Below are 13,405 nucleotides of genomic sequence, written 5' to 3'. Positions count from 1 at the left end.
TGCTCTCCCCTACGGTTTAACATTGCACTAGCTATCACTTGGTGCAGCTAGACAAGAGAAAACAACCGTAAGATTCAGAAGAGAAGTGGTAAGACTCTCCCCATCTGCAGAACATATGAGAGTATACCTGGAAATCCCAGGGGAACAGTTGCTAAATTAATGCAAATACACAAGAATTCAATATGAAGAAAGATATAATACTAGTGTAAAAAAAGAATAGTCTTCAGAATATAAAGAACTCTTAAAATTCAAAAATAAAAAGACGAACCAGTTTATAAGTAGGCAAAAGAGGGGCACCTGGATGGCTCAGTCAGTTGAGCATCTGACTCTTGATTTTGGCTCAGGTCGTGATCTCAGGGTTGTGAGTTCAAGCCACGAGTTGGGCTCTGTGCTTAGTGGGGAGTCTGCTTCAGATCCTCTCTCCCTCTCCCTCTGTCCGTGCCCACCCCTGCTACCTCTCCCTCTCTCTCTCTCTCAAATAAATAGATAAATCTTTTTTTTTTATTTATTTTTAAGACATTTCAGGGCGCCTGGGTGGATCAGTCAGTTAGGGGTCTGCCTTGGGCTCAGGTCATGATCCAGTGTCCTGGGATCAAGCCCCAAGTCACATCAGGCTCCCTGCTCAGTGGGGAGCCTGCTTCTCCCTCTCTTCCCTGCCTGTGCTCTCCCTTGCTATCTGTGTCTCTCTCAAATAAATAAATAAAATACTTCAAATTTTAAAAAGACATTTAAATAAAACAAAATTAAATTAAATTAAAAAATAAAAATAGGGGAGCACCTGCATGGCTCAGTCAGTTAAGCATCTGCCTTCAGCTGAGGTCATGATCCCAGGGAGCCTGTTTCTCCTTCACTCTGCCTACTGCTCCCCCTGCTTATTCTGTCTGTCAAATAAATAAATAAAATCTTTAAAAGGGGGGTGCAGTCATGGGGGGCAGGGTGGGAAAAATGAAACAAAATGGGATCAGGAGGGAGACAAACCATAAGAGACTCTTAATCTCACAAAACAAACTGAGGGTTGCTGGAGGGGAGGGGGATGGGAGGGATGGGGTGGCTGGGGGATGGACATTGGGAAGGGTATGTGCTACGGTAAGTGCTGTGAAATGTATAAACCTGATGATTCACAGACCTGTACCCCTGGGGCAAATAATACATTATACGTTAAATAAATAAATAAATAAATAAATAACATTGTGAAGTTGAAACATTAAAAAAAGTAATAATCAATAAATATAAAAGTAGGCAAAAGATCTGAGTGGACAGGTCTCCAAAGAAAACATATAAAGAGTGAATAAACACATGAGAAACCATTTCATCTCATTAGCCATTAGCAAAATGCAAGTTAAAAGCACAATGAGATACCACCGCCTACCCCCCGAGATGGTAAGAATAAGAAAGACAAAATAAGAAAGACAAGGATATAGAGAAACTGAGTCCTTCCAGCATTCCTGGTAGGAATATAACATGGCACGACTGCTTTGGAAAACAGTGTGCGACCTCCTCAAAATGTTAAAAATAGAGTTACCATAGGAAAGCATTTCCACTCCGAAGTGTCTATCCAAGAGAAATAAAAACAAACATCCACAGAAAAAAAAACTAGCACATGACCGTGCACAGAAGAATTATTTGTAAATAGCCAAAGAGTGCAAATAACCTAAATGTTCATCAGCTGATGGATGGATAACAAATTGTCACATATCCTACAAGGGAATGTTATTAAGCTGCAAAAAGTAACGAAGTACTGATATATCCACTACAACATGAATGAAACGTAAAACCATGATGCCAGGAGACAGAAGGCAGCCACTGAAGACCACGCGCTCTAGCATTCAGAAGAAGTCCGTTAGCGTGTTTCTGGGGCAGGAGGATGTGGGATATAGGGGGTGATGGGGAGGAGCTGCTCTTTGGGCCTTCCCTTCAGAGTGATGAAAACATTCTGAAGTTAGATTGTAGTGATGGTTGTACAACCCTATGATTATGCTACAAACCACTGAATTGTACACTTTAAACAGGTAACTTCCTGATGTATAAATAATGCTCAATAAAGTAATAGCCTTGATATGTACAAACAGGAACCAGTTAGGAGATGAGATGAAAACTGCATTTGCAATAACAACACAAATACTTGGAATAAGTGTACAAAGAGATGTATAAGATGTATACAAGAAAATTTAAAGTCTCCTGAAAAATACAATAAATTTTGTTTGTATGCTTTCCTCTAACACTTTTTCCAAGTATACCTATAAATATTTAAAACCTCCATTTTGGATTGGAAACACAAACACATTTTGCCTAGAGGACGTACACTTTTTTTCAAGGTGCAGAAATGAGATGAGGGATGCCTGGGTGGCTCAGTAGGTTAAGCCGCTCAGGTCATGATCCCAGGGTCCTGGGATCGAGTCCCACATCGGGTTCCTTGCTTGGCAGGGAGCCTGCTTCTCTCGCTGCCTCTGCCTGCATTCTCTCTCTCTCTCTCTCTCTCTGGCAAATAAATAAAATCTTAAAAAAAAAATGAGATGAAAACCCAAAACATCCCTGGTAATCTGACCTTTTTATTACTTTCTAATGGACATGTTTTTATGAAAATTACTGTTAATGAGGGTGCCTGGGTGGCTCAGTCGTTAAGCGTCTACCTTTGGCTCAGGTCATGATCCCAGGGTCCTGGGGTTGAGCCCCACATCAGGCTCCCTGCTTAGCGGGGAGCCTGCTTCTCCCTCTGCCTGATGCTTCCCCTGTTTTTGTTCTCTCACTCTGTCAAATAAATAAAATCTTTAAAAAAAAAAAAAGAACTATTAATCTAAATGTAAACTCTCCCTCAACTAGTGTAGACCATAATATTATAATTTATTCTGTTAATATTTTAGCATCATACTTCTGGTTTCTTTTCTTTTTAATATTACTTATTTTTTTGAGAGAGAGTGAGCACAAGTGGGGGGCAGAGGCAGAGAGAGAGGGAGAAGCAGGCTCCCCACTGAGCAGGCAGCACAACAGGGCTCCATCCCAGGACCCCGAGATAATGACCTGAGTTGAAGGCAGATGCTTAACCGACTGAGTCGCCCAGGATCCCTACTTTTGGTTTTCTTAAGAAAACCAGCCAGGGTCAATTTTTTTCAAGAAAAGAAAGACATTCTACATGGTGATCTGGAGTTCCCTTTAAAATATTCCTCGATGCAGAATGATCTCAACTGACATAGAAATGTCTTGTTTCATGCAGTCTTACTGTTAGAAACCAAGAAGAACAGAGACCCAGGAGGCCCTCCCATGAACTCAGAAGAGAAGACCTTCCAACCTGTGAAGAAAGGTAAATCTCATTGTTTAGCTCACTAAACTGACAAAAATGCCAGCCTTAGTGTTTTGATTTTTCGGCATTGTAACAGTTTCTCTAACTGTAATTTAATAATATCAAATCACAATGTGGCACCCCATTTCCCTCTGCAAAGTTCATTGTGTGACAGGGAGAAAAATTAGTTCCATTATTAAGTTCATCCCTGCTAATCACAAATATAAATTGATGCTTCTTGACAACATGTGACATTATCCTATTTTCATATGATAGACTTTTTAAAATAAAAGACCATAGTGAAACGTATATGTTTGATTTTCAGGAAAGTTTTAAAAGTCCATTTTTTTCTTAACTATTAAGTTTATACTCTAGCTAATGTAATACTGTCTTCATTTTAGTATTTTGAAAAAAAAGTTGGGAAGAAAACACATAAACTTACTTTCCATAATATCAGATTTTAAAATTATCTCTTTTTGTCCTGTATTATTAATTGGCTTACTTTCACTTACCCATTCTAATACCTTTTCTTGATATTATACCTATATTATCACATATACTGGACAAATATCCTAAAAGCATTGTTCAAATAGATCTTGTATTAAATTGCTTATTTTTGAGGGGAAAAAACAAGTAGACTAAAAGGTTACTTAAGTGTTTCTTTTTCATTCTTTATCTTATTTATCCTTACCCAGATTTTTCAAAGTCTGGGAAGCATATTAAAATCTTCCACAGTCTGGGGCACCTGGCATGCTCTGGAGGAGCATAAGACTCTTGATCATCGTGAGTTCAAACCCCATGTTGGGTATAGAGATTTCTTAAAAAAATAAGTAAAAACTTCTGAAAAATACTCCACAATTTATGAGTTTGTTTAAAAATAACTTTTATCAGGGGCGCCTGGGTGGCTCAGTGGGTTAAAGCCTCTGCCTTCGGCTCAAGTATGATCCCAGGGTCCTGGGATCGAGCCCCGCATCGGGTTCTCTGCTCGGCAGGAAGCCTGCTTCCTCCTCTCTCTCTGCCTGCCTCTCTGCCTACTTGTGATCTCTCTCTGTCAAATAAATAAATAAAATCTTTAAAAAAATAAATAAATAAAATAACTTTTATCAAGGGACATCTGGGTGGCTCAGTGGGTTAAGCTCAGATCCTGGTCTCAGGGTCCTGGGATTGAGCCCCACGTCAGGCTCCCTGCTCAGTGGGGAGCCTGCTTCTCCCTCTGCTGCTCCCCCCAACTGTGGCTCTCTCTCTCTCTCAAATAAATAAATAAAAAGTATTTTAAATAGCTTTTATCTTGAGGCACCTGGCTAGCTCAATTGGAAAAGCATGCAACTCTTGATCTCAGGGTTAGGGAGTTCAAGTCCCATGTTGGGTGTCAATTACTAAAAAAATAAACTTTTTATAAAATGGCTTTTATTTTATATATTCTGTTATGTTGTATTCTGTACCAAAGCTTTGAGGCTTTTATATCTGGAACCAGAATGCCTTGTCGAGGCCTGACTCTAACCATCCTGACAGTGGGACCTGACAGTGGGCACTTTACTGAGAAGCCACACTCTGTCTCAGTTTCCTTGTATGTAAAATGGGAATCACAGTTTACCGTTGGCTATTGTGAGCCTGGCAAGCATTCAATATATGTTGGCCATTATTTGTTCTCAATCAAATTCCAGAATATGAAATGACTTTATCTAACATAGTGCTTTTCGTTTCCAATTCTACTTAGATATTAATATTATTCTTATTGCATTTGCCTCATATTCCTTTGCCTATTTGTTCTTAATTTTTGTAATGTTTTGTATGATTTGTATGATTGCTGAATATAGCATTATGTTTGCTTTTGGCCCCATAGCAGTCTGTCTCTAAATGGAGAATTAGAATTCAATGACATTGGGTCAGTTATTTTGATGACGACTGGTAAATTTAATCTTCTAGCATATTCTTTGATTCCTTGTAATACCTCTTAATTACTTCCTTAATTTTGTTTGGTTTTGGTTTTTGCTATTTGAACTGTGCCTTCTTTGCTTTTAGTCCCTCAGTAATGCATATTGCTTTCTCTTATTTTAAATATTTTTATCTATTTGTTTGTTCCTGTGTGTTTGTTTTTAAGTAGGCTCCACACCAAATGTAGGGCTCGAACTCACAACCCTGAGATCAAGAGTTGCATGCGTTACGGACTGAGCCAGCCAGGCACCTCTGCTCTCTCTTATTTTTAAAAAATGTACGAGCAATTGCCTTTAAGTTTTTTAGAATCATCCTTTAATACGTATTTCTTAAAACTGACAGGAATAAAAAAGTATCTTTTGACTCCTCATATTTAAGGAACATAATTTAGGATACTTAGCCACACCAATTTAACTTTCTGAAAAAAAATCCAAGATTTTTACATAGATTACTCTAAGTTATTATTTTTAAATTATGTTTTCAACATCTTTTAAAACATTTTCTTTCAAAACTAATTTCCCTAGATATAAAGGATACTTTGTTTTCATACACAATGCTTTTTTGCATGATAAAAAGTCTACCCACTATAAAAATAAAACAAACACTACAAAACTTTTGCAATAAAAACTCAGTCTTCCTTTTTTTCTAGACCTTGTCCCAATCTCCAGATATAACTGCCATCATGGGTTTTTTTTTTGAGAAAATTCTCAAAGGAATTTTCTATGCTTTTACACATAGTTGAACAGAAATGGGATCCAACTCACAATGAAGCTAATTTGGAAACTAAACTTGAAACTATTGTTTCAATATCCTTTTTTGGGGGGGGTCGGCTCACTCCTTTCTCTCTATAATCTATTTTCTCTGGTCTTAAACCTTTCATGTATGCTTCACTGCTGGTTCATTATAATCCATCTTCAAGATGTGGTTTCAAGAAAAGGACACAGAATTTCCACTGTGAGCCTCTATATATGTGAGTGTGGGTTTTTTTCTATGACCTTCACACAACTAGGACAAGTAGCCACATATCAAATTTTGGGGTATACATCTTCTACCCCTCCAAACTAAATACAGAATTTTTGGCAGTGTGGCAGAGTAGATCACCAGAGGGGCTTCCCAATGTGGAACAACAGATTTTGCATTATTCCAAAGCTTTTGCATCGCTGGAATCCTAGAAAGTAAGGAAAATGACAAAGTACCTGAAAAACCAAAGCAAATTTAAAAAGTAAGCAAAAACCTGAGAGGTGTGACAGCTAAGCACAGGAATGAAGGGTTTTCTCTGAGAACAAGTACAGAGCAAGGTGGGGACAAGGTGTTGAAACTGAGATCCCAGAATAAGCCCTGATTTATGAAAGGAGCCCAGGTAGTCCTGGGTCAGTTACACCTCCTAGATCTCAGGAGAAGCCAACACACGACCTCGCTGGAGGAAAGAAAATATCCCCAATTTTGACTCTCAGTTTTCTAAAGAGTAAGACCAACCAGAATCTAAACTAAAACTGAAAGGACACAACCCACAACCCATGACAGTCTGTAGAAACGACGCTTGGATTTAGAGCCCAAAGGACTTCAGATACTAGAATCATCTATAAAAATATATAAAATAATCCTTTCTGAGACATATAAAGCAATCAAAGATGGAATCACAAAAATAAGTGAGCAGAATCCAGCTATCAGAAGTGTCCAGGAGGACTGTGAAGTTGTACTATAGTTTTGCATGATGTCACCTTGGGGACACTGGACAAATGACACATGGGATCCCTCTGTATTGTTTTTTCTTATTTCTCTGTTTTTAATATTGTTTTTCTGAGGCCAGAAGTCTACACTTTTCTTTAGGCCAGAAGTCCAAAATCAAGGTGTCAGCAGGGCCATGCTCTCTGATGGCTCTAGGGGAGACCTCTTCACTCTTAGAGCTCCTCCGATGGCTCAGGAGTCCTTGGCATTCCTTGGCTTATAGATGTGTCATGCCAATCACATGACCATCCTTCCCCAGTGTGTGCCTGTCTCTGTATCCAGATTCTCCTTTGTTGTTGTTTTTTTCCTTAAGATTTTATTGATTTATTAGAGAGAGAGAGAGAGAACAAGCAGGGGGACCAGTATGCAGAGGGAGAGGGAGAACCAGGCTCCCTGCTGAGCAAAGAGCTTGGACTGGATCCCAGGACTCTGGAATCATGAGCTGAGCCCAAGGCAGACACTTAACCAACTGAGCCACCCAGGCGCCTCCAGATTCCCCTTTATATAAGAATATCAGTCCACCGGGCGCCTGGGTAGCTCAGTCATTAAGCGTCTGCCTTCAGCTCAGGTCATGATCCCAGGGTCCTGGGATTGAGACCCGCATCCGGCTCCCTGATCAGTAGGAAGCCTGCTTCTCCCTCTCTCACTGTGTCTCTGTCAAATAAATAAAATCTTAAAAAAAAAAAAAGAAGAAGAAGAAGAATATCAGTCCACTGGATCGGGGCTCATCTTAATCACCTCATCTTAACTTAGTTAAATCTACAAAGACTCTATTTCCAAATCCAGTGACAGTCTGAGGTACTAGAGTTACGATGTCAACATATCTTTTCTTAGGGGATAGTACTCAGCTCACAACACCCTCCTACAAAATAAACAGTAAATTCAGTGGGTTTTTACAGATTGGTTCCACAAAGCAGTTCTGGAATTAATCATTCCAAGGTTATACAGGTTGTGTATAACTACCCAAATGTCTCAGAAATCAATTCAACAGGGATACCGAAAATCAGACGAGGACAGTACAAGATTGGGAAGTTGGAGATAAATCCTGAGTACCCAGGAACTCTGGCCACATGGAGCCATGCAGGCGAATCTTCAAAACTTAGTGTGGGGTGACAAAAGCAAGCGGCAGAACATAGAGTCAGCCATTTTTATAAAGTGAAGAAAAAAAAAACTGAAGGATATATTCTTCAGGGATACCTACCTACATAAACACGATGAAAAGGAAGGTGGGGGGGAAGAAATTATTTAATAGGGATCATTGTTGGACAGATGATGTTTTCTGACCTCAATATAATTAAAATATAAGTAAAAATGAACTAAACCAGGGTGGGTCCAAAGTCAAACCCAGCAGGGTGGGGGAGTCAGGAGAGCGGGGTGCGGCCAGGGGACCGCAGGAGGCGCGGCTGGTGGTGAGGAGCTGGTTCTCACAGTGAATACTGAACTCTAGGGTGTGTTTATTATCACCCTTTAGAGCTCGCACTTATGTAACATATTCTTTCCCCTTTCTCTTTAAAATTCATTTTCAAATTTTAAAAACCACGAGACACACACAGCTCTATGGCCGTTCTGGAAGGTAGTATCCTAAGGTCTGATGTACTTCTGTCACAGGTGACTGGGAAGTCTTGGTCAGATGCTTCTAGGATTTTTCTTTACTGTTACAATTCTAAAACTTTGTCAGGACTCATCCAGATGTAAATAAGTACGTTCTTAGCAGTTCTAACGATCGGTCTACGAGCATTTAATGGGCAACAGCCATGCACTCCAGCTGAACAGCTGCAAAGGATCATACTCATGTGTTTTTGCCAAGGGCCTATGGAAGTGAGCACAGCTCTCTCCCTTCCTAAAAGGGCCGAGGGGCACATTTTCATCCTCAGAGGGGAAAAGGGTATGTTTCTAGTGAGGAAATTCAAAGTAACTACTGATAACATCGCTCCCTCTTGCCCCTTTCTTTCCATCTCCGCTAAGCCCAAGTCCCACCCTGGAGGAAGTCAATGCCTGGGCTCAGTCCTTCGACAAGGTAATGCTCACTCCAGCAGGAAGGAATGCTTTTCGGGAATTCCTCCGAACAGAGTTCAGTGAAGAAAATATGCTTTTCTGGATGGCGTGTGAGGAACTGAAAAAGGAAGCTAATAAAACGATCATTGAAGAGAAAGCAAGGATAATCTACGAAGACTACATTTCTATTCTTTCTCCTAAAGAGGTATGTACCCCCACAAAGGCGTCCTCCTGGGAGGCCCTTGGTAAAATGAACCCCGTCAGTGTAGGGTCACCGGGCACAGTGACAGCTGGTCCAAACAGAGATGACTCCACCCGTACTCGTACTATCCAGATGCCTCTGAGCGTGATCCCACACGCGGGCTCTCTGTGGGCCCTGAAATCTGTGAAAGACTGCCTCTTTCTGGAAAAAATATTCCTGATTTTTACCAGATTCTCCAGAAGGGGGAGTCTATGCATTTTATTGTAAACACTGTTTAAAAACATGAAACCCGGTAAGCATTTCTTTAAAATTGTCCTTTTATTCTGAGCACCAATATTTTTTACAGGTATTTTTATTTGACTAGAAATAGCCTCACTAATATGAGACAGAGCTTTTCCCTGAGGTGTCCTTCCCTTAGAGCAGAGACTGTCCGGGAGACATCAGTCAAGCTTCCATCCCCTCAGTTTTTGTTCCTTTGTATCTAAAATCTGTGGAGTCAGGGTGATCTCAAAACCGAGCTCCTTCTTTCTTTTTTTAAAAGATTTATTTAGGGAACCTGGGTGGCTCAGTGGGTTAAAGCCTCTGCTTTCGGCTCGGGTCATGATCCCAGGGTCCTGGGATCGAGTCCCGCGTCGGGCTCTCTGCTAAGCAGGGGGCCTGCTTCCTCTCTCTCTCTCTCTCTCTGCCTGCTTCTCTGCCTACTTGTGATCTCTGTCTGTCAAATAAAGAAATAAAATCTTTAAAAAAATAAATAAAAATAAAGATTTATTTATTTGAGAGAGATCATGTGAGTGAGTGGGAGGAGGGCCAGAGAGGGGCAGAGAGAATCTCCAGAGAATCTCCTGCTAAGCATGGGTCGTGATCTCACGACCCTGAGATCATGACCTGAGCCGAAACCAAGAATCAGAAGCTCAACCGACTATGCCGAGGCAACCCTAGCTCCTTTTTTCTTAAAATTCCAAGTGGAACTCCAAATTCTTTATATTCTTGAGTGGAATAGTAAGGTAGACCAGGGGAATTCGTGGAAGCAGATCATAAAGGCCTCCTGATTGTAAACTTCGGACTTAGCCTGAGTGCCTGGCCAAGTCAATGCCAGGTCTGAAGTTGGAGTGTCAGAATGGGGTTTGCTTTAGAAGGAGCCCTCTGACCAAACAGCGGGGTGGTGTGGAGGGGCACTCGGGAGACAGGAGACCAGTTAGGAGGCCAGTGAACCAATCCAGCAGGAAACAGTGAGTGACCCCCACCAAGGGTCTTGGCAGAGAAGAGGGACGAGGTGGACAGGTCTGAGACGGGTTAAAGAGGCAGAGTGCCTGAGACTTTGTGATTAAACACAGAGCCAGAGGAGAAAGGATGAGAGGGACTTGGAATTGGATGGAAATAAATTGTTCTCTTCCTCCACAAGCTATATAAGAAAGAGATCCAGAGACGCTGGCAATCTGCGTTGAATGCAGAGTTGGTCTTTGAACAACACAGGGTTGGGGGCACTGACCCCACACAGTCAGTCGCTAACCAATGTGTAACTTTGACTCCCCAAAAACATACCTACTAAGAGCCTACTGTTGACCTTAGTTGACCTTAGTGTTGGCCTTAGTGACAAACATACATACTTTGTATATGTATTCTACACTGTATTCTTCCATAAAGTTACAGAAAAGAAATAGTTACTCAGAAATCATAAGAGAAGAATATAATTCAAACCCATGTTGTTCCAGGTCAACTGTATTGAGTTACCTATGGGTGGGCACAAGGGGCTTTCCAGGAGGAAAGTGGGTACATGCATCTGGAAAGACAGATCACTGAAGTCAGTATTTACTGATTCAGCTAGTCATATTTTCAGGTTCATACGAAAGAGTAGCACGTGCATTATACAGCACTGGAACTATCATGGCTTCCTGGGGCAAAGCTGGTCCAGCCAAGGTCCTTCACACGGAAGAGAAGATGTGTGAGCTTGGCTCTGCAGCCTGTAGGCGTGTTTGTCTGGCATCCTATGGGGAGAGTCTGAGCCCAGTAGCTTGCTCCGGTCTGAGACCACCTTTTCTAGGATGAGGAAAACATCAGAGAAAGAAGAGCCAATGTCTCCTAAGGTCTCAGTGAATTCCAAGCACTTTAAATAAATTCTCATTAAATCTCCACCAATCACCATTATCCATCACCATTTTTCTCTTTATGGAGGAGTTCATTAAGGTGCAGCTTACTTTGTCCCAGGTCCCACAAATAAGCAGTGACACATAGCTCGGCTATAAACACTGGCCCTGTGCTCTTAACGCTTCCACAGTGCTCTGAGCTAGCGTCCATTCACCAGCCAGCCTGATGCTCATTCCCAGAAATCTGCAACTGTGTTCCACCTGGCCACAGCCTGGGACCTCCAGGGGTTAGACCTAATGTTATTAGGAAATTAGCAAGTCTGTTCTTCAGAGGACACAGTACAATCTATTTAAAGAAGGAAAACAATGTTGTGGTTTTCTAGAACAGTGTGATCCCACCAGCACTACCTAGAACTTGTGACAAATACACCTTTTCAGGCCCCTCCCCAGACCCACTGAGCCAGAAGCTCTGCAGGTGGGGGCCAGCAATCGTTTAACAGCCACTCCAGGGGCTTCTGATGCTGCTAAAGCTTGAGAACCCCCTGCATTATGTGTTCAGTTTCTTTTTCAGCAATTTAGATTTTTGGATGACTTTTTGTTTCGTTTGGGATTTTTTAAAAAACAGAACAAGCCATCGTGCGTTGGGGATGGATTTCCAAAAAGTAGTATGTCTAATACCATTCTTACGTGTTTCTACTGACAGGTCAGTTTGGACTCCCGAGTAAGAGAAGTCATCAATAGGAATATGGTGGAGCCATCCCAACACATATTTGATGATGCACAACTCCAGATCTACACCTTAATGCACAGAGACTCCTATCCCCGGTTCATGAACTCTGCCCTTTATAAAGATCTGCTTCAGTCCTTAGCTGAGAAATCAGTTGAAGCATAGGATGTTATAAAATATATTTATTATTAATAAAATAATAAAAGAACTGATGGACTACATCTAGTACAGGGAACTTATAGGTAGTAGTACCTTCTACTAGAGTAATACTTGGGCTGTTTTAATAAACAGATGCTTCCTTTTACAGAAGCCTATATATTCATAATGTAAACTGTGGCCACCTGTACTGATACTTTTGGGGGGAAAGTGGGGTATGGCTGTCTTAGAAAAATATAGGATAGTTACATTTATGGTCACCGCAGCATGTCGTCAATGGCGAAGGATACTCTAGAAGACTCCTACTGCCTGGGGCACATGTGTCCATTGGAGCCAAGAGGACCACCTTTGTTTTGCATGAGTACAGTATCTGATGCCTCTCTTCCCAAGGAAAAGGCGTTCAAGTGTTTCTTAGCTACTCCTTCCTTCCGTCTGGCTGCTTTGAATATTTTGCTTATCAGTGCCAGCACAGGACCCAAATTCCCATTTTATAAAGATGTGTCACCACTACTTATAAAATGGAATTCCGCTTTTATCTTAGAATCTGTGTATGTGTGTGCACGTGTGTCTCTAATGGTTAATGAAAGTACTGTGCTCTTAAGTGGATCAGTCGCACCTGTTTGGTAAGAGAAGTAGTGTTTAGAAAATGCATTTGTTGAAGTTACCATGATTTTATTATCAGAATCTGACAACTTAGAGAATGAATTTTTAATTTGCAACTTAGTCCCCTTCATAACAGAACTTTCAAATAAGTGTATTTCCATCTTTATTATTCAAAGAAATATGGGCATTTTCAGTCCAAAAAAATAAAGCACAAGAGTTTTCTCTCCATTTTTATTCCACATGTTAAATATTGGGGACTATAAGATGAAGTAAGTAGGGAGATCTGCAAGGTATCATTTAGCTACCAGGCTAGGATTCTGATTTTTTTTTTAATTTTTCTTAAAGATTTCATTTATTTATTTGACAGACAGAGGCACAGCGAGAGAGGGAACACAACCAGCAGGAATGAGAGAAAAGCAGGCTTCCCACTAAGCAGGGAGCCCGATGCACGACTCGATCCCAGGACCCTGGGATCATGACCTGAGCCGAAGGCAGACGCTTAACGACTGAGCCACCCAAGCATCCCAGGATTCGGATTTTTAGATCCCACTATTTATAATTGTAGGCACATGAAATAACTTTAACAACTTCCAGGTAAAACTAGTAGTTTGTATCCTGAGTCATCCTGAAGAAACCCATCACTGCAGTGAATGGGAAAGACATCCAAAATCTGGAACAGTTTGAGTAGTGGGTTAGAA

The 13,405-nt window shown here is 41.0% G+C and overlaps 1 protein-coding gene across 3 annotated transcripts in view; it reads left to right on the top strand.

Annotated features, from left to right (window-relative positions):
* The window catches only part of RGS20 (regulator of G protein signaling 20), a gene marked incomplete at its 5' end in the record, with an annotated part of 75,607 nt that extends 62,673 nt beyond the window's left edge, over positions 1–12,934 (top strand). For 2 of the 3 annotated variants that reach the window (XM_080801376.1, XM_080801378.1), the window contains 3 exons: positions 3,212–3,298; positions 8,906–9,140; positions 11,925–12,928. In XM_080801376.1, coding sequence (XP_080657502.1) covers positions 3,212–3,298; positions 8,906–9,140; positions 11,925–12,113 — 511 coding nt within the window. In that variant the 3' untranslated portion in view covers positions 12,114–12,928. Of the gene's footprint in view, positions 1–3,211; positions 3,299–8,905; positions 9,141–11,924 lie in introns of all 3 variants that reach the window. The other variant, XM_080801377.1, reaches the window with a different exon arrangement.
* Positions 12,935–13,405: the final 471 nt, after the last annotated feature.

This window comes from Martes martes (assembly GCF_963455335.1).
Source record: "Martes martes genome assembly, chromosome: 4".
NCBI classification, from domain to species: Eukaryota; Metazoa; Chordata; class Mammalia; order Carnivora; family Mustelidae; genus Martes; species Martes martes.
This window is presented reverse-complemented; position numbering and strand designations above follow the sequence as displayed.